The sequence below is a fragment of the Ovis canadensis genome, chromosome 14, assembly GCF_042477335.2.
Source record: "Ovis canadensis isolate MfBH-ARS-UI-01 breed Bighorn chromosome 14, ARS-UI_OviCan_v2, whole genome shotgun sequence".
NCBI classification, from domain to species: domain Eukaryota; kingdom Metazoa; phylum Chordata; class Mammalia; order Artiodactyla; family Bovidae; genus Ovis; species Ovis canadensis.
In genome coordinates, this window is record NC_091258.1 from 21,351,684 (window position 1) to 21,374,897 (window position 23,214).

Sequence of the window (23,214 nt, forward strand, 5' to 3'; positions counted from 1 at the left end):
GAATGGGGTTTGGGAGGGAGGCTGATTGATCCTGAGACAAAGGCAGAGGCTCCACGTTTGCACCCTGCTGCCCTCTTAGACCCCAAGGGTAGTTTTGCAGAAAACTCCGGAATGGACAGAGAGCCCCTGTCCAGGGTCCTAAAGCCACTCAGATGGAGCCTGCCGACATTGGCGGCTGGAGGCCACAGTGGTTTGTGTCCAGCTAGGGGCTGGAGAGGTGGCAGGGACCAGGCGGGTGCATGGATAGCAGCCTTTGGCAGAAGGGATGCCATTCTGAGGTCATCCTTTGGCTGACCTCTGGGCTGGAAAAGATGTCTAGGAGCCCGTGGAACCTGAAAAGCACACCCAGGAGGTCCGGGACCAACTTGATACTGAGTGGAGGTGGTGGCCTGCAGCAGACCCTTGGCGACTGTCGGCTCTCAGAGCCTCTGTCAGTGTCTGCGATGAACTTTCTGTCTAGAGCAGTCTTTATTTCCTTCTAGGCCTCTCCACCACAGTGGATCCACCATGGCTCACTGGTTCTCAAAGTGGGGCTCTCAGACCAGCAGCCTCTATGTGATCGGGAAACTTACTAGCAGTGTACACCCCTGTCTCATGAACTGGAAGGTGGGGGAGGAGAATGTAGCAAGGTGTGTTTTCCAGGTGATTTTGGTACACACCGCAGTTGGAGAGCCCCTGCAGTATCTCGAAGAAAGGGAGAAAGCGCAGCAGACACGCACTGCGTGCCTACTGTTTTCCAGCCTCTTCATCTGCTGCCCTGTTGAGACGGTACAGCGGCCCTGGGAGGTAGGATTCGGTTCAGTTCGGTGGCTCAGTCGTGTCCGACTGTTTGTGACCCCATGGCTGCAGCACACGGGCCTCCCTGTCCATCACCAACTCTTGGAGCTTGCTCAAACTCATGTCCATTGAGTTGGTGATGGCCATCCAACCCTCTCATCCTCTGTCGTCCCCTTCTCCTCCTGCCTTCAGTCTTTCCCAGCATCAGGGTCTTTTCCAATGAGTCGGTTCTTCCTGTCAGGTGGCCAAAGTATTGGAGCTTCAGCATCAGTCCTTCCAATGAATATTCAGGACTGATTTCCTTTAGGATGGACTGGTTGGATCTCCTTGCGGACCAAGGGACTCTCAAGAGTCTTCTCCAACACCACAGTTCAAAAGCATCAATTCTGCAGCATTCAACCTTCTTTATAGTCCAACTCTCACATCCATACATGACTACTAGAAAAACCATAGCTTTGACTAGACGGACCTTAGTCGGCAAAGTAATGTCTCTGCTTTTTAATATTCTGTCTAGGTTGGTCATAGATTTTCTTCTAAGGAGCAAGCGTCTTTTAATTTCATGTCCCCATTTTGCAGGCCAGAAAACTGACTCTCAGAGTAAAGAACTCTCCCCTGTACCTCAGGCAGAACTCAGACCCCTGCCCGAGCCTCCTCTTTGTCCCTCTCAGCTTTAGACCATTGAGGTCTTTCGTGACGGCCTCTGCCAGCATCTCCTCCACGACGTGGGCCACTCGGATTTCACTGCCGCGAATGCCCTCCAGGTCCCACCCCGGATCTGCCTTGACCTTGCCCTGGGCCTGCCTAAGTAGCTAGTGACTCCTGCTCCCCATAAGACCCCCTTCTCAGGAACTCAGGAGGACACCCTCCCCCTTTGATTCGAGCGCACCTTCATTGCCTGCCTGGACACGAACACTCATGATCCACTGCAGGTGAATTAATTGGGGAGCTGGGTCCTTTTCCAGGGCGCTCATAAATTAAGGCCCTTCGCAGCAGGAGCCGTGGCTCCAGCCCAAGAGGAGGCAGCCTGGCCAGGCCTCGAGGCTCCCCGCACGAGGCCCAAGCAGATCGGATGCCTTTGAAGTCCTGTGAGCCCCAGATAAAGTTCTGAGTCAAATAAACAGCGGAGGCCCCTGTCAAGATGCTACCGCCTGAAGCCGAGCCCGGGAACTCCTTATTTGGGATAGAGAGTTCTCTTTCTCAAGCCCAAGGCAAACAGCCCCGTGCTGTCCTCTGCCTTTCAGGGGAGCGAAACTTGCTCTGGACATCTCTCCCACCCGGCAGAAGAGGAGCAGCCTCGGTACCGTATTTGCATTTTTAAATTTATTTGTTGAGTCTACCGGGGGTGATTCCTCAAAGACAGCCTTTCCTGTTAGTGATGAACACATCCTGGGTTGAGTTTATAGTTATGGGGAAGCAAGACACATTTCTGGGTATGTGAGAGCCTGGAGGCTGGCTGGGCTTTGATCCCGGGGACCGTGGAAGACCCTCTTGGACCGAGGGGGCCCCCCTTGGGGGCAGGCAGTGGTCCCTGGAAAAGAGCTCCGTGACACAGAGTGCCTGGAAAGGGTCCGGCTGTCTGGTCAGGGGACCGCCCTGCCGGGTCCCTGACATGTGGCAGTCACAGTACCCAGTGACCACTGCCCAGGCCACGCAAAGGAGTTGCCCAGAGCTCTGGCTGAGGTCAGGAGAGAAGACTTCTGTTTGCTTGAGTTTCACTTTCTAAATGTACATGCTGCCTTTGCCCGGTGACATTTTAGGTGGCTTACGACAACACTCAGCATGGGAAAATCTATTCTAATTGATATGGGGCCGCTTCCACCCACAGGGTGTGGATGCAGAGACCTGTGTACAGCGTGATGCCCTTTGTGCAAAACGAAAGGAGGGACCAAGCAACGAAGGCTGGGAGCAAAACCCAGCTCTCTGTACGTTTGCATCTGTTGGCGTGTGGCCAGGGAGGACGACGGGAACTGACACCCCTGGGGGTTGACAGACTGGCCCATCACCTGTTGGTTTTTTTTAAAAAAGAGATTCAGGGGGACCCAGCCACCCCACCCCAACCCCTGGTCACGCTACAACAGCAGAGCGTGGCCCGAAAAGCCTGCAGTATTTATCACCTGGCCACTTCCCAGGAAACGTTTGCCAACCATATGTCATGGTTTTGGCATGGGTGCTGGGGTAGGGTGTGTGGGGGGGCGCAGAGGTGAGGCTAAAAGCCAGCCTGTATGATGTGGGCTGGATTCATGTACCCTTTTAAGGGGGGGAGGATGTGTGCTCAGGGAATCCGTGGAACGATGGACCCCGGCTCACAACCGTGCCGGCGGTGAGCACTTCATGAGCCCTCGTGCTCTGTAGCGGTCCCCTCCCAAACACCGCTCTGTCCGATTGTGGTTTTCCGGTCAGCATCTTTATCATTTCAAAAACAAAGTGATCGACTGGAACAGTGGAAAATCAAGGAGAACAGGATCTCAGATACTTTCCTGCTCCTTCTAAGAATGTGGGGTTCTGCCCAATTTTAAGGAGTCTGTGGACAGGGACCCCACCACCTCCATGATCCCAGTTTCTGAAATCTTTGGGGGTGTTTCTCTTCACTGCTTTGAAGTTAAATGTTCGGCACAGCTCTGGCTTCCTGCAGCAGTTTGAAACGCTTCATGAAGCCAAAGCTCTTCCTCGGTGCCCTGCACCCACCACCACCGTGGTCCTCCCCTGCCCACCCGCGTGTGTGCTCCGACACATGTGGCTCGTGGGGCTGGAGTCCACGGCAGGGCTGCTGGCCTCGCTTTGTTCCTTTTTCCTGCTGCTGGTGTGATCTTGCACGAAGCCATGGTTAGTTCAGGCGTTTCCTTGTCAATGGGCATTTAGAGGTTTCTCGTCACCTTTATTTTCTCTCCAGGCTTAACTATCTTTATCAATGCCCCACTGGCCCAATGGCTAGCATTATTAAACACCTAGAAGGTTCAGCATGAAATACCACATTCAATCTCGTCAGAGCTGCCAGAGGCAGGCACACCTCTTAGCCCCATTTTGCAGATGAGGAAACTAAGGTTCAGGGAGGTGGTATGGTTTGCCTGCGGCTGCACAGCTCACAAGCAGCAGAACGGAAGTCTGAATGCAGAGATGCCCCACTCTGCACACACCTGAGGGCCAAACCAGGGGTGGGGCTGAGCCTGCCCCGGGACTCCTGTGCCGAGGTCCTCTCGGGAGTTCCCTCTGCCGCTTGCCTGGGTGTCCAGCCCGCTCCTTGCAATGGCAGTAATGGATAGGCGTCCCTGCCCGGCCTTCCTTGATGCAGCACAGGACCAGAGGTTCTGTGCTCAGGTCATCAGCTGGGGGTGGGCGTCAATGAGAGAGCAAGGAAGAGATGGGGTCAGGCCTTTCCCAAGAGGAGAAAGTGAAAAGTGAAAGTGATAGTCGCTCAGTTGTGTCTGACTCTTTGCAACCCCATGGACTGTAGCCCGTCAGATTCCTCTGTCCATGGAATACTCCAGGCAAGATGCTGGAGTGGGTTGCCATTTCCTCCTCCAGGATATCTTCCCGACCCAGGGATCGAACCTGGGTCTCCTGCCTTGCAGGCAGATTGTTTACCGTCTGAGCTACCAGGGAAGCTCAAGAAGAGACAACTCAGCAGATTCCAAGGGTAAGCTGGGAGAGGCTGCTGGGAACAGGGGCCCCGGCTACCACCTCCGCACGAGAAAAGGATGGGAAGGGCCAGCTGAGACAGCAGAAGCAGGGAGGCCAGGAGCCAGGCCCCCCGGGCCCGCCTTGCTCTCACACTCGCCAGCTGTGTGTTTCCTGTGACAAAGGACCACAAACTGGGCGGAATGAGCAAAAGTGTGCCATCTCTCGGACGTCAGGGTGCGGGCAGGTTCCTTCCCGGCTTCTTGCAGCTTCTGGGGACTGCCGTGCCGCTCAGCGTCCTCTGCTGGTGGGAGCCTTGCTCCCGTCCCTGCCCCCGTCCTCACCTGACCTTCTCCCTGTGTGTGTCTTCCCCTGACCTTTTTACGAGGACCCACCCTGCTCCAGCATGACCTCATCTTCCCTTGATGGCGTCTGAAAAGACCTATTTCCAAAGAAGGTCACAGCCGCAGACACCAGGGGCTCGGACTCTGACATACCACGTGGGGGACATAACCCACAGCGCCAGCTGCGTGACCTCCGGCGAGGCCTTAACCCCTCCGTGTCCCCTTCCATGTGTCACAGGGACCGAGCAAGTGTGCCTGCCCCCTGGGGAGGAGCAGACCAGGCCCCGGGGCCGGGTTCACGCAGCTCTCACGTGCAAGCTGCTGCCAAGTGCAGACTCCCAGGCCCCATGGGCTCTACCGAGTTAGAACCTGCCTTTTAACAAGCCCCCCTGCAGGTGGTTCCTGTGTTTTCAGTGGGCAGGCAGGATTAAGGGTCTGGTGTGGTAGCTGATAACGGCCAACACATACCACTACGAACCAAGCTCATGGCAGTGATGCTATTTCAGCTAAGCTCTTTCAAATCCTAACAGATGATGCTGTTAAAGTGCTGCACTCAGTATGCCAGCAAATTGAGAAAACCAAGCCGTTTGTAGCTCTCTTTCTGATTCTGAATCTCCTCCCTTTGACAAATACTGAGAGCACCTTCCACGTGTCCCCAGCGGTTCCACCGCCACACAGAACAGTGAGGAGACAGACAAGGCTTGCCCCTTTCCCCTGGGGTCAGAGCTGAGAGGGGAGAACAGCCACCTGGAATTTTCTCAGTGCAGTCAGTCAGATCCATGGGTTGATTGGATTTTGCAAAGGTTGTAGCAGTCCCCAAGAGCTAAGTAGGATGTGGTACCCAGCTGCCAGCCTGGCACCACGACCAGTTCATCACCCCACCAGCCAGATGCTTGGTTTCCCAGGCAACCAGCCGATGCTCTGGAGACGACAAGCGGGACACTGTGCCCGTGTGTCTGCTGTTTCCTTGGAAGCAGTAATGACTGCAGGGAGACCGCCTCCGGTGGGCACTCAGGGGGCAGAGTGCCAGGATCTCACCCCCCTTCTTTCACACAGATTACCCAGCTCCCCAGGCTTCCCGGGCAGATGTCAGCTAGGTGCCCAGTTGCAGCCAGTCTCCACCTGCCCCTGGGCTCAGCACCTCAATTTGAAGGGCTTCTCGTTTGTTTCAGCGGGAGGCAGCAGCGTCGATCAAGGCAGAGAAAGCACTCGGGCGTGCCCCTCAGAGTGGCCTGGCGGTCGGGACTCGGATCCAAAGCTGGGCCTGAGTCCAGCTCCCGCTCTGGCTCTTACCAGCTCCGTGACTTAACCTCTCTCACCCTCAGTCTTCTTAACTGTGAAATGGAGCTAATCATGTCGTTCACATTGACGTAATTGTCAGTGAAGTGGTTGTAATGTGAACGCCAGTGAGTGGTTGTGAGAATTGTGAAGGTGCTTTGCAGAAGAGGGCCTGATCTATGGGGAGCCCTCCAGAAGCGATGGCGGCCAGTGCTCCTGTGTCTCTTGTTGCAGCCCGTTACCCTGGCACACGGTGCGCCCTGGACTGGGGTGGCCAGTACTGCTGGAAACAGCGGCTCTGCTGGGCGAGAAAGCCGAGCCCTCCCCTCCAGCCGGCAAGGGAGCCCCAGGGCTAGGCTCGAGTCTCGCTTTCCGCCCCTCCGTACTAGAGCCAAAGGCCCCACCCACTCAGAGTGGGTGTCCCGACTCCCATCCTGACAAACCCAAGTCCCGGAGGGTGTACTTGATTCATCCGTCTGTTGGTTGGTCGGTCCAGGAGTAACAGTACAGTAACTGTATTGGCTAAGCTGTAGTCTCTGCAGAGTCTGCGGGGGGTGCTGAGACTCAATGATGGGCTCAGGGTAACGATCTAGACTTGGGCCCAGATGGGCAGTCAGGAAGTGACACACGCAGGCTGGTCACAGACCTGAGTTGATTCTGAAGGCAAAGGGATGGTGCTTCATGCAGGAAGGATTTAACAGAGGCCGTTCTGGAGGGCCAGAAAGGGTCAGAAGTGCGCCCCACCCCAATGTCAGGGACCCCCACCCCCAGCCCAGAAGCATGCTGGCTCGGCAGGGCACGGCCACCTGGCACGGTCAGCATGGACACTCAAGGTGAGCTTGAGAGAAACGAGGAGGCCGGAGGCCAGAGGCCTGTCTAGGATTCGGGGAAGCCAAGGAGGCTACCCGCGTGTCGTTCTTCCCGGGAGTGCAGAAGACATCGGGGAGAGGCCCCTGTAGGCTTTGGAGGGGAGGCCAGCGGGGCCTGGGCAGGCGGTTGGTCTGGGTGCTGCTCACACACCAGCCCTGAGGGATGGGAGGGGCAGTGAGCCCATGGCTGGTCCTCTGGGGCGGGGGTGACCGAGGGGACACTTAAGACTTCAGGACAGCCTGCCCGGTAGAACTTTCTGCCACGCTGAACGCATCCTCTGTTTGCAGCGCCCAGTGTGGCAGCCGCCTGCCCTGTGTGGGCGTGGAGACACTGAATGATCAGCTGGGTTTCCTTTTAATTTGTTTCAGCCTGAGTAGCCACACGCTTTCGAAAGCTGGTGGCTTTCGAGCTGGGCAGCACAGCTTCAGGATGTCCCCTGGCACAAAAGAAGTCGTAGAAGCCAGCCCAGCTCCAGCTGGCTCCTCCCCTGCCCCCCCCCCCAGCGCCCCGGGCTGCCTCCCCTTTGATGACGGGCGGGGGAGCATGCGTGCTCGCGTGAGCCCAGCCTCGCAGGCTGCGGCAAGTGCTGGAGCGGCCGCCCCGTCACTGGGAGGCGTGCTCCCAGTCCCTTCTGAGTCACGCCGACGGGCGCCTCCCTGGTGACAGTTCGTCTCCTGCGAAGGCGCCGGCGGGCTCTGCTCTCCCAGGCTGGAGGAGCCGGCGTCGCGCTTGCCGGAGAGATGGCGGAGGTTGCCCAGGTAACGCCCCCTCCCTGATAAGCAGAGGGCGAGGACTGCAGTGGAGCTGCGGGCTTCGTGGTCTGGGGAGCTGGGAGACTTCCTCAGCCCTGCCTGCTCTGGGTCACTCACCTTCAGGACTCGGGCAATAAGAATTAGAGCTGCTGTTCAGCCAGGAACAGGACTGAGTGTTTGTATATATTACCCTCTCACGGGCTGGGCATGGCAAGCCTCTGGTAGTGGTCGCTATCATACCCCGCTGCAGACGAGGGCAGCAGGGTGTCGGTAAGCTCCACGAGCACTGGGGTCTGTCTGCCTTGCTCCCCACGGGTAACCTTAGCGCTTAACTCAGTCCTTGGGAGATCATACTAGATGGTGCCAGCAGTATTGCTGGCTGGTTGGAAAGACGGATAACGCTTGGCTGGAGAGGATGGATGGGTGGATCAATGGAGGAGTGAACAGGTGAGCGGGTAGATGAAGCCGAGCTCAGCTCTGAAGTCGGCTGATTGCAAAGCCTGCCCTCCTAATCGCGAGGCCATACTGCCTCTGACTTTGATACCCTCTACCTGCATGGGTGGAGATTTTTCTCCTTATATACCTTAATTGAGGTGTAACGTACATGGCATCAGATTTAAAAATTCACCTATTGCAAGTGAGTGAGTCAGTGATTGTAGTAAGTTTATAGTTGTGCAGCCATCGCGGTGCAGGTTTAGAATAGTTCCATCACCTGCAAGACGTCCTCATACCTGTTTGCAGTTCTAGTCCCTGTTGTCACTCCCCACCCCAGGCACTTTCTGTCGGTGTGAATGTGCCTTTTTCTAGACATTTCATGTAAAAGGAGTCCTCCAGTGTGTCTGTTGTGTCTGTTTTCCTTCACTTGGCATGTTAGCGAGGTTCGTCTGTGTTGTAGCACATATGAGTGGTTCCATCCTTTTTGCTGCCAACTCCTATACCATTGTGCAGAGAGACCACTTCTTGCTTCCTCCATTCATCAGCTAACAGACATTTGGGTTGTTTCCGGTTTGGAGCTATTATGAACAGTACTGCTATGCCTGTTCATGTGTGTGTCTTTATGAAGAGTCTGTTTCTCCGGAGTAGATTTCTAGGAACAGAATTGCTAGGTCATATGATAAATCTGTGTTTTAACGACTTGAGACACTGTCAAGCTTTTTCCAGTGGTGCCGTACTGATGCAATGCACAAGGGTCCCGTTGAATCTACACCTTCGCAACACGTGGTGGGACCTCTTGGTTCCATCCAGTCTGGTGGTTGCAGAGCAGCGTCTCTATGTTGGAACCCGCGTCTCCCTGATGGCCTCCCAGCTTGAGCTGCACATGCTCTGACTTCTCGGCTGGGTGGGCTTTTGACCCTTTCCTGCCTCCGGGTTAGCAAACTTTTTCTTGAAAGGGCCAGATGGCAGATGTTTGGGGCTCTGCAGGCTGCATACGAGCTTGTGGCATATTCTTTTATGGGTTTTTTTTTCCTCCAACCCTTAACAACAAAAAAATGAGACCATTCTTGGCTTCCTTGCACAAAAATAAGCAGGGAGACAGCTCTGAGGCTCTTGTCAAAGGAATCCCTCGGCCCATGCACTTGGTACAGGGCAGGAGGTCGCCCACCCCTCTGGGGAAATGGGCTCAGTGGAGGGTCCCACACAGCAGAGCCCAGGGCCAGGCTGCCAGGAGCCTGGGAGTCCGGGTTCCAGAGGCGGCCCCAGCCCAGCCCCGCCATGATTCATCGCCACATGAGCTCATCAGACTGGCTCCTGGGATGAAACGTGCCGTTTTGTCACCCAAGGTGGAACGACCAGGCCCCTGGTCCTGCCTCCACCCTGCGGCCGTCCCCTGCCAGGGCTCAGAGCCCCTTCTGGGAGCCTGCTGCTGGCCCACACCCTGTAACCGCGGCTGTCACAGCCGCCCTGCCCACGGCTGCTCCCACAGCCCCCAGAGCCCTCGTCCCAGGCCCCGAAGCATTCCTGTTGCCTCCCTGACCGTGTCTCTAGTGAACCATCTGTGCTGGTCCTGACCTGTGTGATAAGACACCTCTCGGGTCCCTCGGAGCCAGTTCATACTTGTGACTCTGCCGCCTTTCTAGCCTTGTGACCTGGTGTGAGCCATGTCACCTCGTGGCTGCGGTTAGCCACGTGTGTAAAGGGGCTACCAGAGCCCATGGTGGAAGCGGCAGGTCCCCCAATTCTTGGCTTCACCTTGCCCTGAAGGCTGCTCCCTGTAAGCCCGGGAGATCCACCCGGGGACGTGTCTACAGGAGCACCCTGGCCTGGGCACGGGGCAGCCAGGAACCCAGGAAGCTGGTGGGTAGCAGCCCAGCCTCCTTGGCCCTTGGGTGGGTTGGCTCCAGGGTGTGATCTGCCCTGACCGTCTCGTCCCCATGAGGGTGGCGGTGCCAGCTGCCCGGTCCTACTGCTCCACGACACCCTTGCAATTTGCTGCCCATTCCCCCCAGCCCCACTCCCTACCTGCTCTTCTGTGCCCTCCATCACCTCCCAGGGCCCCTGGCAGGTCCCCGGCTCCTGGGGTGACCGGGAGGGTGGCATGAACTGATGCCTGGAAGTGCCCTGCATGGTGCCCGGGGGGTCGCAGTATGTGCTCATTAAACGTCAGTCCTCGTCAGCCCCTGGGAACTTCCAGCGGGGATGCCGCTTGGGCAGGGACCTGTGGGAAAGCTGTCATTCCCCCAGTCCTTCAAGGGGGACTGTGTCTGTGAGCCCGAGGCTGGGCGTGCCTGGGAGGGGGCTCATGGGAAGCTGTGCAGGGGCTGGGGGCTCCCGGAGAGCCCTCCCCCTGGGACATGTATCCTGGAGTCTCAGCGACATCCAGGTGTGGGTACCCGGAGACGGAGGGACCACGCTCACGGCCACCAACCTCCACGGGCCAAGTCTAAAGGAGAGCTGAACAGTGATCACCGAAGGTTAACGACGGCCATTTCTAGATGGCGGGGTCTCTGAGGCCCTTTTCTCATTGAGCCTTTCCTCTGTGTTTCAGCATGGTTTACATTTCTCACGGTGAGCATGCCCTGTTTTCACAAAAAGAATGAAGTCATTATTCTTTCCAAAATAAATAACCTGCAGCTGATTAGAAGAGAGCGTGCTTAAAGCCCAGACCGTAGGCCCATCTAGAGTATACCATGGGAAGACCTGCCTGTGCGCCCTGTGGTTTTCTCTGGGGCTTAATATACGGCAAGTTTCTGCAGCCATCTCATGGTCATTTATGACCCAGAGAGATGTTATGGGGAGGGAGGTGGGAGGGGGGTTCATGTTTGGGAACGCATATACACCCGTGCTGGATTCATGTCAATGTATGGCAAAACCTATACAGTGCTGTAAAGTAAAATAAAGTTAAAATTAAAAAAAAAATTATAAAATAAAATAAAAAATTAAGCAATTCTCTGGTCACAGAGCCGACCCGCAACGTCCAGAACTCAAAGGAGCATTCGCCTTCAGGGCTGGGTCAGGTTCTTGCCTTGCAAAGTATCTCTGCTGCCTGAGATTTCAGGCGCTGTGTGTCTGCTTGGACCTGGCTGTGCTCCTGGCTGACAGTCGCTGGGACTGAGGCTGGTTACCGTCCCAGGGAAGCTTCGGGAAGCTGGGTGCACCTCCTCACGAGAGAACGGTGTTCGGTGAACACTGCCAGTCACCGTCATCCCCATCAATGGTGTATGTACTGTTCAATAAACACCGCCCCCCACACACACGCACACAGACAAGTTGCCATGGTTTCTTCCGGCCCTTGTAGGATCTAACATGATTGGCAAGTCAGTGTCTCCACTCTCTTCCATACCCCGATTGAGGAGGACTGGGCTGTCTTCATGGCAGCAGCTGGGGGTGTAGAGTAGAGGGAGGTGGGGGAGGTGGGGGAGGTGGAGGGGGTGTGGAGGAGAGGGAGGGGAGGAGACAGACCGCCTGCGTACATGAGAGAGGGCTGGGATGAACACAGGGAAGTACTCCCAGGTGTGAGTTCACTGAGTGGGGGATGGCGGTGGTGACGGGCGTGATTAGCAAGGAAGAGGCTCCAGAAGACCGTGGCGTGCGAGAAAAAACCAAAAACGGGAGAAAGACAGTTAGGACGCTGTGATGTCTGGATCACCGTGCTTGTAGGCTTCATCCCTTCCAAGTTTCTCAGGAGACCAGCTGAGCATCTGAGTTCCCTCTCTGTTCTGTGGTTGTGCTCCTTGGACTGTGCTTCTGAGCACAACTCCGTCCAGAGAGGGGACCACGCAGGTCCAGGGTTTATAAGGCTTACTCAGTGGACGAGGCCACAGGCCGTTTTCACGCATCATTTACAGAAGTGGAAACTGAGGCTCAGGAGGTGGAAATAGGAAGAACCGGGTCTATCTGATTCCACAGTCTGCCTGGGAGTTTCCACCACGACGCCTCACTCAGCACCGTGCGCTGCTCGGTCCAGTGTGGACTTTGTCCCTGAGATGTTCCATTCTAGGTCCTGGGGTCCAAGACCCTTCATCCTTGTTAACTCGGAAACCCAGTGGTCAGGGAGAGCCTGGAGGCCTGCGAGCTTGCCTCTGGGCCTCGGGGGCCAGCGTGAGACCCTCGCCGCCTCCTCCCCTCGTTCAGACTTTGGCTCGGAGGCTGTGACGTGTCACCCAGCTGGCTGCTGGCTCTGTGACTTTAAAATTAGGTTTTCCCCAGGGAGCGGGACACTTAATGAAGGAGTTTATCCAGTTAGAAAGAGAAGCTCCCAGGCCAGCTGGGCGGCAGCGAGGCAGGCAGCTGTTGGGACCTCAGCCTTCGGAGAGGGCTTCTGTTTCCATGATGTCAGAGGGCGGAACCAGCCCGGCCCCTGCCCCAGCCGCTCCCCAGCTCTGGGTGCAGAGGCGAGAAGGCACTGTCTTACTCCCCACGTGCAGTCTGAGGGCCACTCTGGGCTGCCTGGCTGGAGCTGAATTCCGGGCCCCAAGCCTGTCTGTCCGGTTTCCCAGCTGCTCACACTCCAGGTGGCCTCGTAGGTGAGCAGAAACATTGCCTCCAACACAAAGAAAGTACCTTCCTGCTGTGATTACATTAGAATACTTGGGGAACGAGTTTGGCACAAGATGCAATCTGACCGATATCTATCTTCATCCTTTTCAAAAGGTCACTGGAAGCAGAGTAGAAATGACTCTCCTAGTGGTCAGGAGGCCCGGCTGTCTGCAGCTGCAACCTTCGACTTGGGGAAAGACACTGTTCTTCTGGGATGGGATTCTGATGGGGAGGGAGGGAGGCGTCCACCTTGAAGCAGAGGAGTCACCGATCGAGTTGTATACTTCGCCCACCCCTGGCCTGTCCATCACACGCGTGGGTCTCTTTCTCTCTCCCAAACAGAAAAAGATTTACAAGTACAAGAAAGTCCTGAGTAACCCGAGCCGTTGGGAGGTCGTCCTGAAGGAGATCCGGACGCTGGTGGACATGGCTCTGACGTCCCCTCTGCAAGACGACTCCATCAACCAGGCCCCACTGGAAATCGTCTCAAAACTGCTCTCAGAGGTAAGGCTGCTTGGCCTGATTCCGCTCGGTGCCACCCGCCCCCACCCCAGCCCCTCCAACACTTTGAAGTTTAATTCTTTTACGGGGTCTGCTGAGCACCACCCCGGACCAAGCGGCAGATGAATTCGAGTTTGTGTTGTCTCCCGGTCGTCGCGGGAGGAGGTGAGCCATCCCCCAGTGACACGAGGGAGCTGAGAAGGAGGTCAGGTCGAGGGGAGAGTGGTTGTCACCCCACCGTGCCCCAGGACCTGCTTTGGGACAGGACCTGGCAGGGGCTGGCCTTGGACCCGAGCTGGGCTAGTGGCCGCTGTCAGAATCCTCTCGTTCATCCCTGGTGGGAGCGCATTGTGCAGCCCCCCCAGACAGCCCTTCCTCCATCCCCCGGCGCTGGCCGCCTCCGTCTCCCCCACCCCCAGCCGCCTCCGCCTCCGTCTCCCCCACCCCCAGCACTGGGGTTCCCGGCAGACATGGCTTCCTGCTCTCCTCGGCACCCACAGCCCACAGCCACACTCTGTTTAGCTCGCACAGGGTTTTAAAAACTGAGAGGCTTCACCACAAAGGAGGACTTTGCAGGTTGTCCTTAGAAATGATCAGAACGCCCAGCAGCAGCTGGCAGCGGCTGCGCAGCGCCACCCAGCCGAGCCTCAGGGTCCACCAGGCAGCCCCAGGCTGTGAGCGTGTGCCTTGTGCCAGGGGCGGCCCCGGGCTCCTGGGTAAAGGCGGTCGCCTCCCTCCCGGGGAAGACGGCGGGACATGAGGCCTGATCTTAGCTGGGCTTGCCTGATGGAGGGCGAGGGGCGCTCCTGAGCGCCCCACCGTTCCCGCTGTCCCCGTGCTATTCTGAGCGCTTCACAGAGGTCAGTGCTGCCCCCTTTCATCTGCTCCCTGGCCCCCGGGGGCCCCGGGGTTGATGACTCCCGGCCTCAGCTATGCACGGCCACCAGAGTGGTCTCTGCCCCTCTTCCCTGGGAGTGGCCCTGGTTCCCTGGGTGGCTCCTCTGCAGCCCCCCAGACCCCACACAAGGTCCCTGCTGCCTAGAACCTCCGCCCTCTCGCAGGCGCAGGCTGGTCGCTGCCCATCAGTTCAGGAAACCGGACTAGGCCTTCCACGTCTGCTGAAGAGAGAGGGTCCCCCACCCTGGGGGGAGGTGGGGGCAGGCGGTGAAAGGTGCATGGCAGAGATGGCTGTGGGCAGAGGGTGTGACCGTCCTCAGGTGGGAGACCAGCCTCATCCCACAGGAGAGTCAAGACTTCGACTCTGAAACAGATCACGGTCACAGTCTGGGATTTGAGTCCAGGCTGCCTGCATGGCGGGCGGGGCCGGTTGTCAGGCCCGGGCTGGTTTCTCACGGGAGAGAGCGGAGCAGCTTACCCTCAGGATGCACCTGTCGTGTTTCGGGCAGGTGCCATGCACACAGCTTTCCATCTAACACTCACATTCCCCCGAGAGATGGGCCTCGCTGCCTCCATCTCATAGATGGGGAAACTGAGGCCCAGAGACACCACGTGACCTGCTGAGTAGGCCTTGGGGCTGGAAATTCCACCCCGAAGGGCGGCCTGGCTCCCACCGCACAGTCGCTCTGACCACTTTGTCGGCCCCACTGGTCTCAGCCACCATCTCTAAGTCAGGCTCGTGGTCAACTCGGTGGGGACGGCAGCAGGTGACCCCATGACCAGCCTCTGCTGGGACTTCCTGCTCATCTCAGATGTGGTTCCCGTGGCCACAGTCTCACATACTTCACATCACTTCGCAGGCTTTAGATCAAGGGTCTCAGAGTCAGCTGATCCCAAGCACTAGGGTAGAGAGACAAAGGCATTTAGAGAAACAAAAGTGGAAGAAGCTTGTATCTGCTCTGCACCTGCTGGGTGTCAGGCAGGGGGCCCACACTGTCCCCGATATACTGATGAGAGCAGCCGTTGGTGAGGGAAAGAGCTGGGGCTGCAGCCCAGGCGGCGTCCCCTCCGGTGAGATTCACACCTCTGCCAGTGACACCGAGGTTCTCTGAGCACGTGCCCTGGGACGATCAGGGTGCCAGGGATTTACACCAGCCCCTTTACATTTCTTGCAGCGACCCTGCACAGGAAGCACACGGAATCGCAAATGCAGGCTCTGCAGGGTTGAGTCGGTTGTCCAGGGTCACTTGGATGAGGGGTGGGCAGGACCCAGGCCCAGGTCTGCCCCACTGCAAGGCTGATGGGATGTTACCTGAACTGGCGGAGGCTTTTAGGTGAGCGAGGGACCAGGCCCCTAGGGCAGCAGTGTGTGGAGTCAGTGAGTCGTGGTTCTACCCTCAGGAGCTCACGGGCCTTACACAAGGAGCTAGGTCTCTCAGTGGGTTGGGCTAAGATTAGCACCCGTTTCCTAGAATTAGGGATTAGATGTCCTCATGTGTACACAGAGCCTGGCTCTGTGCCTAACATACAGGGACCAGTTGATAAAACACATTTCTCTCATGGTGGGAGATGGCTGTGAACTTGACCGTCAGCACCATCAGCTGGATGCATAGAGGGGCTGGCTGGAAAGCAAGCTCTCCCCACTCCTTGCCCATTTTTGTTTCGAGCATGTGGACTAAATTCTTTGTTCTATTTACTTAAGTTGCTGCCCAAGCCTCCTCCTCCTAAGAGGCTCCGGGCATCATCACCAAATCAGCCTGAAGGCAGGCAGGATCCCAAGAAGGGAGAAGGAGGATGAGCCTGTGAAAGCCGGTGTCCCCTGCCTCCCGGGCTTTTGTTGGGTCAAGTGTGTGGAGTGGCCACACCATGTGGCATACAGTTTTCCCCTCCAACACAGTGGCTGTTCGTGAGCACTCCCCACCCAGCGTCAGGAAGGGCTTCAGTGGAGAGAAGGCTCCCTGAGAAGGGCAAGCGCTGTCACTGGCGACGGGAACCAGAGACACACCGGTGCCTGCTGGAGGCTCTCGCTGGAACCGTCCGCGGGGGCTGTGAGGCCCAGTGGTCCCTTCGGCCTGCCCACGGCAACCCGAAAGGGGGAGCTGGTCCTCGTGTGGCCTGAGCCCTGCAGCTCATTGGTGGGAGGTAGGAGCTCAGGGACAGGGCAGACGGGGTCACAGCCCCACTCCACCCCGTCATCCCCGCCGCCGGGCGAGCCCCTGGCCGTAGAACCTGTCACAGGCGCAGGAAGCGGGTGGAAGGAGTGTTGCGGAGCCCCAACACAGCACCTGAGGGGTGGTGAGCAGAGCTGCGAAAGCCAGGCTTTTTACCTGACCTTGGCTGAGAAACGGCCGGTGGTTGAAAATCTGCCATCCGTGGCTGCTCAGACTCCACCCACATCCACAAAAAGAAAAGGTGTTAGAGTCCAAGCAGCATCCCCCCTGCGTGGTCTGGACCCTGGGCACACGGGTCTGGCGGTCGCCATGGGAACCGGGATGCTCCCGGTGCTCACCCCATCTCCCCCGGTGGCCAGCTGCCTGGACCAAAGCAGAAGGATAGCTCCCTCGCTTTTCCTTCGCTTCAGCTGGTGTAAATGCGTTCGATACCAGACACTCCTTAAACCTGTTCAGTCCGTGGGGCTCCTTCCAGAATTCGGGGACCGTGTCGGTCTTGCCATTTACTGCCCAGTGAGGAGGTGCGTTACGAGCACCTGTTGGAAAGAAAGTCGACATGGGTGAAAGTCTGCATCCACGGAGACACTCGGAGCAGAACACAGCAGGAGGCTAGCGAAACAGACGAGACTCTGTTTGAAGTTTCTCACAGTCTCTTGTTTATTGCATATCTGTCCCTTTCCTCATTCACATCCTCTTTCTTATACACAGGATGGTGGTCACAGGTACCAGTTGTGTAAAAAAATTCCAGATAGGGAGGAGAGGAAAAAAAAAACCCTAAGAATTTAGCAAGTTTAATCCATTCCACTTAATCCTTTCGCAGGTTAGTCGCTAGAATTTTAACATAGCTAAACCATCTTGGGCCAACATCGTGGAACACTAGTGTTCCCTGGGAACGTAGCTGGGGAACCACTGAAATACTTCTCAAAGACTGGCTGACAGAGCGTTCTACATGTTTATTGTGTCTTTATTATGCACCTGCCAGGCTTCCAGGTAGCGTGCGTGGCCGTGAAAAGGGCCAAGCATAGGCTTAAGCCCAAAGTGGACTCCATCTATGGACGGAGAAACCATCTCACTGAGAAGTGACTCCCCGAGGGCATGTCACTCCCCTGGTGAAACAGGGACTTGGAGCTCTCTAATCCCTGCCCCAAGGCTGTGCTTCCTCCCACCCCCCGCTTCCCGACTGTGACTTTGATCAGCTTCTGATCTGTTTAATAAGAAAAAGTGGCAACCGTCCTCTGTCCAAGAGGCTGAAAGCGGCTTTGGAACCATGTGGCCCTTTGAGATACCGATGTTCCATCTTACTAACCATGTGTCTTGTTCTGTTTTCCTCCTGGCATCCCTGCTCGCCCTTCAGAACACAAACTTGACCACCCAGGAACACGAGAACATCATCGTGGTAAGTCCTGGGCGGCCGCCTGCTTCGCCCCTCTTCCGCGCCTGCAGCCCTACCCAGGTCTCAGCGGATCCCCCGGGCACCACTGTCATCTCCCAGCAAGGCGGCCTTGCTCAGTTTCATCCCTTCTGTTAGGCCAGACATGCCTCCCTCCTGACTTTGCACATGTCAGAGCCCCAGTTGATGGGAGGGGGTGGTAATTATCAGTCTCTGAGGCCTGTAGCAAATGTGTCTTAATCGCCTCCTTCTTCTTGAGTCTGCTATGCAGAGTCAGAGGCAGGAGATGGCAGAGACCCTATAATGTATTCTCAGCCGTCACCCTATTAGCTGAAAGGTAAACTTGTTCTTTCTTGCCCCAGGACCTGTCTCCTAATTAATCCACACATAGAACCCGGATTTCATTCCCTCTGATGTGCAAAGTGAGGGATAGTCTCTGGGCCTTGACTATGACTGTAAGCGTGTTTGAGGTGAAACATCCTTCCTGGGTGATTCTAAGCTACGAAGTGTGACTCTCACCAGAGAGAAGAAAGAAAAGAAGTTGCCCCTTCTGGGTGCCAGGCCCTGTGCTGTGTGCTTGAATTCATGGGTAATGAAAACAGCCCCTGCTCCCAAGGAGTCCTTCATCTGGTAAATGAGATCATTACAGAGATAGAGGCTTGTTACCTGGAGAGTGGAGTTGTGAACTCACCTGGGAAAGAAGCCAGAGAGCTTCCCAGAGGCAGTGAGGTTCTGAGCTGGGCTTTGAAGGATCAATAGGAGTTTGCCAGATGGGGAAACAGAGGAAAGTCGTTCCAGAGAGAAAGCAAAGTGTAAACAGAGATTTTAAGCAACATGGGATATTCTGGACACATCAGCTTTGCTGGAGCACAAAACATTAAGGCAGCAGGAAGCAGGAAGGCAGAACTTGAGATGGAAGTGAGAGGCAGAGCTCTGTGTGCCTAGGAAAGGGTCTGGAATATTCGTCTGCCCAGGAGGTCCCGTGGGTACAGCTTTTGATACAAGGACAACATCCCAGACACCGTGCCCCTCTGAATTGCATTTTAATCACAGAGCGTAAAGGCAGAAGCTTCTGTGGAGGTCCCCCCAGAGTCACTCACCACAGCTGCTCGCTGAGTGTCCACTCAGAATGTAGAGGTTTTCCCCATGCTCTGCCCTGACCACCCCTCGCCTTCTCTTGCTAGAACAGGGGCAGCATCTACCTGGGCCTCCCCACCACCTCGTTTCTCTGGCATGCTGTCAATTAATAATTTAATTTAACAGACATCTGTTGACCCATGAGTACAAGTGTGTGCCAGACACTGGTCTCTCTTCCACCAGCAGCGCCGCCATTGAGGGATTTCTGTGTGCTGGGGGGCGTGGCAGATAGTCCGGGAATCACGTGGGCTGGGCTGGAGCTGCATCCAGGGAGTTAGGGGAGTACAGGGGGACTCGGGGGAAGATGACGGAGGACTTCAAGGAGGAGGTGAGGGAGCTGGAGTCCTGACGAGTGGATAGGATGCTCCCAGGGCAAGGCAGTCCAGGCGGGGAGCCCAGCATGGGCAAAGGCAAAGAAGTTCTGCCTGTTGGAGAACCAGGCGGTGACTGAGCAAGGCGCCGGTGTCTTCCCCTCTCGGCTGGCAGCACCCCGGGTCCCACTCTGCACCTTGTCTCCCGAAGCAGGGTCAGGGCCTTGGACTTGGGAGGAGCCTGGGAAAGGAATTTTGATCTGAGAAATCTGGGCTGCGTTTATCCAGCTAATTTGGCCGGCTGACCCCTTAATTGCACTGGGCTGTTTCCCTGCTCAGTGGGGAAGCCTGAGAACGGGAAAGAATTTGATCTCGAGGTCTGACCCTGAGCCCACCGTTTTGCAGCCTCTTGTGTTCAATGTCCTCTGTGGCCAGTGCTGTTAAAATAACCACGCAGCCTTCTGTCGCCTCCTTTTCATTCCAGCAATCACATGATCCGATTTGACCTGTTGACAGTTAGTCTTCTCCCCATGGGGATTGGTATTAGGTATTTTTTTTTAATGTACTTAGTTTTCAGAAATACTTTCACAAGTAATTTGAGTTGGTTTTATTCAGCTATCAGTCAGACATCAGTGCTGTAGGTAATTGTTGGCTGGTAAGAGCTGGCCTGTCACTGGACAAGCGTGGACCTGGGGTCCAGACCCTGGCAGAGTTCCCACATGCTGGTGAAGAGCGTGAGCTTAGAGCCAAGTATGGTTCAAGTTCAGAGGCGAGTGTAGACCCTGGGCCAACCTCATACCAGCTGAGACCTTGGGCAAATAATGAAGAGCTTTTAATTTTACTTAAAGAATATCTTTAAGAATTTCATGAGTATATTTTCACTGTTTTTAAAAACAAAAAGAAAAAGATTTCATCCCAGCCCAGCCCTGGGGCATTTCAGGGGGTGATAAACTCATACAGAGAGATAGGGTTATATATTTATATTTTGCTTTTAACATTAATGATGTGAAGCTGACTGTGTTGTTCTGTGCTTGGTTTGTTTACTTAACGACATGTCTTGGAGATTCTCATAAGCCCTTTCTTGCACGTCTAACCTGGGGTTTCTTGCCCTCGGCACTAGTGACATTTGTGCATGGACGGTTTCTCATGGTGGGGGCTGTCCCGCCCATTGTAGGACGTCACAGCATCCCTGGCCACAGCCCCCTGGATTCCGGTTGCATCCCCTTGTCATGACGGTCAGACTGTCTCCAGACATGCTAATGCCCTCTGGGAGGGGGACAAAGCAACCCCGGGGAAAACCCCTGGTCTACCCTGTACTCCGTTCAGCTGCCTTGACACTCTGAGCCTCAGTCTTCTCATCTGTGAAATGGGGTGACCACAGAGCCTTTCCTGCAGGGCTGCTGGAGTAATTAACTGGGAAAGATTCCACAAGAACATACAATCTTCTTTTTAATACTACGATCTAAAATGATCAATACTCTGTGACTGGGGCAGGGCTTGTAATAGCCTCCCCAGCCCTCTGTCTATTCATCTGTACGAGTGGCAGTCACTCCCGTTTGACCTCACAGAGTTGTCATGAGGCTCAAGTGAGATAATAGGCATGGAAGAGTGGGACCCACGCCTGACGCCCACTGTGGACACTTAATCTCTTCCCACTCCATCATTCTTTGACTCATTCCTGTGAAGGGGGTGCCCAGCTTGATGGAAGGGGCTGGAGCCAAGGAGCTCCACCCTGCCTCGTGGTCCCCCCTCCCAGAGATCAGTGTAGGGAGTGGGGCTGAGGGCCAGGCGGTAACTTGAGGGCTGGGGCAGCCCCTCGCCCCAACCCCTCCCCCTGCTGCGACCCGGCCTCTCCGGTGGTCACCCACACTGGGCAGCGGAGCATCCCCATCCAGCAGGCCAGCCGCTGAGCTTCTGAAAACGAGGTGCGGAGCCCGAACCATGGGCCTGGCTTACTTGGGTTCTCTCATTGCCCCCTTTCCCGGTCCTGTGAAGAGCTCCGGCTGAGAAGTCGGCTGGTAAATAGCTCAGGCTCTTGGGTCACACTCGAGGGTTCACATCTGGCTCCAGCATCTCCTAATCATGTGACCCTGGGCTGCAGACATCACCTCTCTAAGGAAAGGGCAGGACGTACACCCGCCTCCCAGCGTGTAGCGAAGAGTGAATCACGGGACACAGCCCAGAGCTCGGCACAGACAAGTGCCCTCTTACAGCAACGGCCTCTGGGGTGTCGCTCGTGGTGTGCTGTTAAAACTATCACCAGTGTAGTGATTGGTCCACGTGGCGGTCGGGGATGGCACGAGGGTGGTGGGCTCAGCCTTGCGGTCAGCTTGGAGCCCACCACCCCCTTCCCACACCGTGGGGGAGAGCTTCCCGTGGTGATGGGCATGCCCTCTGTCTGCCCTGTACATGGTGTTGGCCACTGGCTTCATGACACTGGTGACCGCTTGAAATGTGGTTAGCATAACTGAGGAACTGTACTTTTATTGCCTTGAAAAGTTGTTTTCTTGGGACTTCCCTGGCAGTCCAGTGGTGGTTAGAACTCTGTGCTCCTGCTGCAGGTTCCATCCCTGGTTGGGGAACTAAGATCCTGCAAGCCGTATGGCATGGCTAAAAAAAAATGTTTTCTCCCATGTCACTTAAAATGGTAAGATTCACACGTGGTCAGTGGCTACTATATTGAACAGCACAGCCCCAGGCAAGTAAAACCCTGGGCTCTGTCTCCGCCTGTGGCTCAGCCTGCCTGTTGCTGCTATGAACAGAGCCTCAGTTTCCATGGCTTCATCTCCTACTGAGGTGCTCACATAACTGGCCTTACCTGCCTAGACAGCGACCAGAAGGTCGGGTTTTCCACCGTGAATCAGCCCTCGTGGGTTGACACACCCCCCTACGATTCCTTCCGAGAGATTCCGACTGACGTGTGTTCCTCTTCTTTCAGGCAATTGCTCCTTTGCTGGAAAACAACCATCCGCCACCGGATCTCTGTGAATTCTTCTGCAAGGTACGGCATCGCCGAAGCAGGGCTGTGTTTGCAGGAAGCAGCCTGTCTCCGTGTGTGCGTTGCGGGGGTTGGTTTTGCGAAATTTCCTGGAAACCCAGACTCCTCCCCAAACAGATCAGGGCCCCAGACAGAGTTGGAGACGAGCTAGGAACCCTCTCCACCAGACAGGTGATAAGTGAGGCCCAGGGTCCAGACTAACAGGTCAGGGGGAGGCACTGAGCTTTTCCTGGGAGTATCTTCCTGGCCGTCTTGAGAGAAGTTTGCAGCACGTTTTCTGGCTCCTGACATCAGAGCTGGGCTTTTATTAGCCAGGGCTCCTGTGAGCACCGGCTGGCCCACAGTGGGAGCCTGGCCATGGGGCTTTCCCTGAGCCAGGTAAGTATGGGGTGGTAGGGATGCAGGTGAGCTTGGAGGAGCCTCGGAGCAGGATCTCTGCTCCCAGGGACCCAGCGCCAGCCTCGCGGTGGGATTCGCACAGAACACGCCCAGAGCACGTCGGGACCAGTTACCCCTTGCCCGAGAGTGCACCTTGGCAGCCTCGGGGCTGGGCCAGCAGGCCGTCCTCCTTGGCCCCTAGCCGGGTGATTTTTGGCGCAGTGATCTGATGTCCTTGGACAGTCTCTGGGCCTGGGTTTGCCACTCGTCCAGCTCCTCTGGTCTTCCTCCTGCCAGCCCTCTTCCCCAAGCTCGTGGGGGTGTGGTCTGTGTACCCCAGTGAGACAGGTGCGGCGTGGCCAGGCGGGCACTGGGGGCCCACTAGTTCTTGGAAGCCAGGACCCCAAGTTCTGGGGAGGGTTTGTTTATGAAGGATTGTCCAGGAAAGCCCTGGTTTCTCACATCCCAAGTCCAGGCCCTCTGGAAACAGCGCCTTCAGGCCCCGGCAGGTTTAAATGTGTTGGAGCAACGGGTCCCATCTGCTCCACCCGAGGGCCTTCAATTTCATTTTGAAAAACAAAATCCCATGCCAGTGAGATAAATATGCTGAGAGCTTACTCTCAAAGCCCTCGACAGAAGAATCACGGAATTTCCGAGGTTCTGGCATCCAAACACTAGCCCCCAATTTTCAAGAGACTCTCACATTGGACCTTCATGCTGCAAGAATCTCACCCTGTTAAACAGGACTGATAAGACTGTCCTGTTAAATAGGATTGTCTGTCCTACTGGAAACAACCGCAGACTGTCAGATCAAAACA

The 23,214-nt window shown here is 56.1% G+C and overlaps 1 protein-coding gene across 2 annotated transcripts in view; it reads left to right on the plus strand.

The window, feature by feature from the left end:
• The window catches only part of CMIP (c-Maf inducing protein), a 205,374-nt gene that overhangs the window by 147,544 nt on the left and 34,616 nt on the right, over positions 1 to 23,214 (plus strand). The window contains exons 1-4 of one of the 2 annotated variants that reach the window (XM_069552533.1): positions 7,410 to 7,642; positions 12,956 to 13,117; positions 17,537 to 17,578; positions 21,959 to 22,021. In XM_069552533.1, the coding sequence (XP_069408634.1) occupies positions 7,625 to 7,642; positions 12,956 to 13,117; positions 17,537 to 17,578; positions 21,959 to 22,021 (285 nt within the window). In that variant the 5' untranslated portion in view covers positions 7,410 to 7,624. Of the gene's footprint in view, positions 1 to 7,409; positions 7,643 to 12,955; positions 13,118 to 17,536; positions 17,579 to 21,958; positions 22,022 to 23,214 lie in introns of those variants that run through there. The other variant, XM_069552532.1, reaches the window with a different exon arrangement.